Source organism: Ptychodera flava, chromosome 22 (genome assembly GCF_041260155.1).
Source record: "Ptychodera flava strain L36383 chromosome 22, AS_Pfla_20210202, whole genome shotgun sequence".
Classification (NCBI taxonomy): Eukaryota; Metazoa; Hemichordata; class Enteropneusta; family Ptychoderidae; genus Ptychodera; species Ptychodera flava.
Window position 1 is genome coordinate 21,163,144 of NC_091949.1, and position 2,163 is coordinate 21,165,306.

The 2,163-nt window shown below is 40.5% G+C and overlaps 1 protein-coding gene across 1 annotated transcript; it reads left to right on the forward strand.

The window, feature by feature from the left end:
* Nucleotides 1-265: 265 nt before the first annotated feature.
* LOC139123382 (BTB/POZ domain-containing protein KCTD21-like) lies at nucleotides 266-1,454 on the forward strand. Its single transcript, XM_070689531.1, has 2 exons — nucleotides 266-688; nucleotides 1,398-1,454. The coding sequence occupies exons 1-2, from the start codon at nucleotides 266-268 to the stop codon at nucleotides 1,452-1,454; spliced, it is 480 nt and encodes a 159-aa protein (XP_070545632.1).
* Nucleotides 1,455-2,163: the final 709 nt, after the last annotated feature.

Here is a 2,163-nt window from a genome sequence, read left to right on the forward strand (position 1 = left end):
TAATTCTGCTCCTAGTCATAGCAACAGATACAAACGATAAAACGAAAATATAATGTCACAAATATCCCGAGATGCAGCGCTTTTTCCGTGAAAAATGTTATGACGCAATTTCCAAATACCTACTCCATACAAGACATACGGACAACCGACGCTTGTAGCCTATATGGTTACGCCTTCCAATTTCTACCAAATAACCCCGTTCAGTTGTTGCACCAGGAACTTGTTTTGATCAGACGGCATACGTTGAAGTTCAGGTGCAGTTACAATGGCGTATAAGATCCATAAAACCAGTGGTAATATGGTGAGACTGGACGTCGGCGGCAAAGTTTACACGACTTCTGTCACGACGTTGACAAAATATTCGGAATCCATGCTGGGCGCCATGTTTAGCGGACGCGTACCTGTCCAAACCGACGACAGCGGAACCTTCCGCATCGATAGAGACGGGAAACTATTCCGTCACGTACTCAACTTTCTGCGTTCTTCGAAACTTCACTTGCCAGAGAATTTTCAGGAATACGATCAGCTGTTGGATGAAGCAGATTTTTACCAGATTGATGCGCTGACGGAAGCTGTTTCTGAAATGAGGCAACAGAGGCAAAGCGATGAACGACTCGGAGAACCTGCGCAGTATATTGAATTTAATTTTTTGAGCAGCAACGGCTACTATGAACTGAGAGGACCGAAGGTTATAGAGTCCCTTAAATATGTAAAGTTGTACAGGGCTTTGGATAGAAACAGCTATCAACATACCGGTACCAGTAATACGGTTACCGGCGAAAGCTATTATCAATATTTCTATCCTTCTGTTCACGATCATAGTAGAGGTATTGCTGTCGATTTTGATTATCTCGATTTGTTTCGTGACCTCGATGATGTCGGTTTCTCGCTAGTATCCTTCACGTCTCGCGAAGCAGAATCAGATATTGTCGACCGTTGGATTTTCAGGAAAGGTCCGTCTGTCAACTTCGAAAGTGTTTGAAGTACGACCTATAACTGCTGCAGCCTCTGTGCAGCGGCAGGCTTATTGCCAACAGATAGAATGAATATTGCTGCTATAATAAATTAGTGTGGTATAAATTTTCATTCATGTATGAAATTCTGTTACATTTTTCTTATTGACCTGTTCACCTTTGTCGTCTTTACAGCAACGAATCTTGTTCTGCAGAAAATAAATACTCTTTAGAAATAATCATTGTCAATAGCAGCGGATATCGATACAGGTAGTCGATTTTTTTCGCGCTAGGATGAAGTAGCGTACATGAACATACGTTGCACATGTACGCGAAAAATGCCACGGTGTGTGGTTTACACATCGATCAGCGAGGTAAAGAAGCTCGCTCCTCTCCGATGCACTGATACACCGCATGTGTTTGATTTTGCCGCATTTACTCTAGAACTTCAGGATGGATCGAATCACAGACATGGAAGTTCCAGGGTCTGCGTGTGATTGAACCAAAATTACCCAGATGCGTGATGTGAACAGTGAGAACCCAACTTGTTTTGATAAACCCGAAGCAATAATGCTCTACAGCCGATGCTCTGGAAAGCCTGAAAATACATCACAGGCGGAGGAGGCATTTACCTTCTACGCGAAATATGTACATAGTTTTGAAATATGAATATTATTGATAAAATCGTATTTGTTTGTGATCGGCGTTGAGCTTTCTTTCCTTGTTTCCTACTGGAAGAATCACTGAACAGGTTCAACAGAGTTTATATCTTTTCTTTAATGGAAAAGCTACTAAACTCCTGAATCACACATAATACAGTCGTTTACTGAGTTTCAAATACTTAGCTAGAATAATGTATGTGCATATAAAGGGAAGGCAGCAATCTCTTGTCACTTGTCTCACTTTCTTGACGTAGAAGAGAGATACGGTGTATCTTGGCATACGATAGTTATGCTAACATATTGACAGGGCAGTTAGTGAATGAGTGAAACGTACTAAATTTACCATTCACCGATATGCAAATCAGATATAGAAAAATTACGTCTACTATTGTTACCAAATTATTGTATCAAGATATTCTTCTGTATATTTTGTTTTTGTTATTAAAACAAATAATGATCTCGTGCATTAAATCGTTTTACATTACAGTCGTCTGTTGTTTTCCGAGAGTGTGGCAAATCACCATGCAATGTCAAGTTGTTGAAGTGGT

Coding starts and splice junctions, on each gene's coding strand:
- LOC139123382 (XM_070689531.1), top strand. CDS start 266: ATGGCGTATAAGATCCATAAAACCAGTGGTAATATGGTGAGACTGGAC. Junction 689..1,397: donor ATGAACTGAGAGGACCGAAG/GTTATAGAGTCC, acceptor CATTTACTCTAG/AACTTCAGGATGGATCGAAT.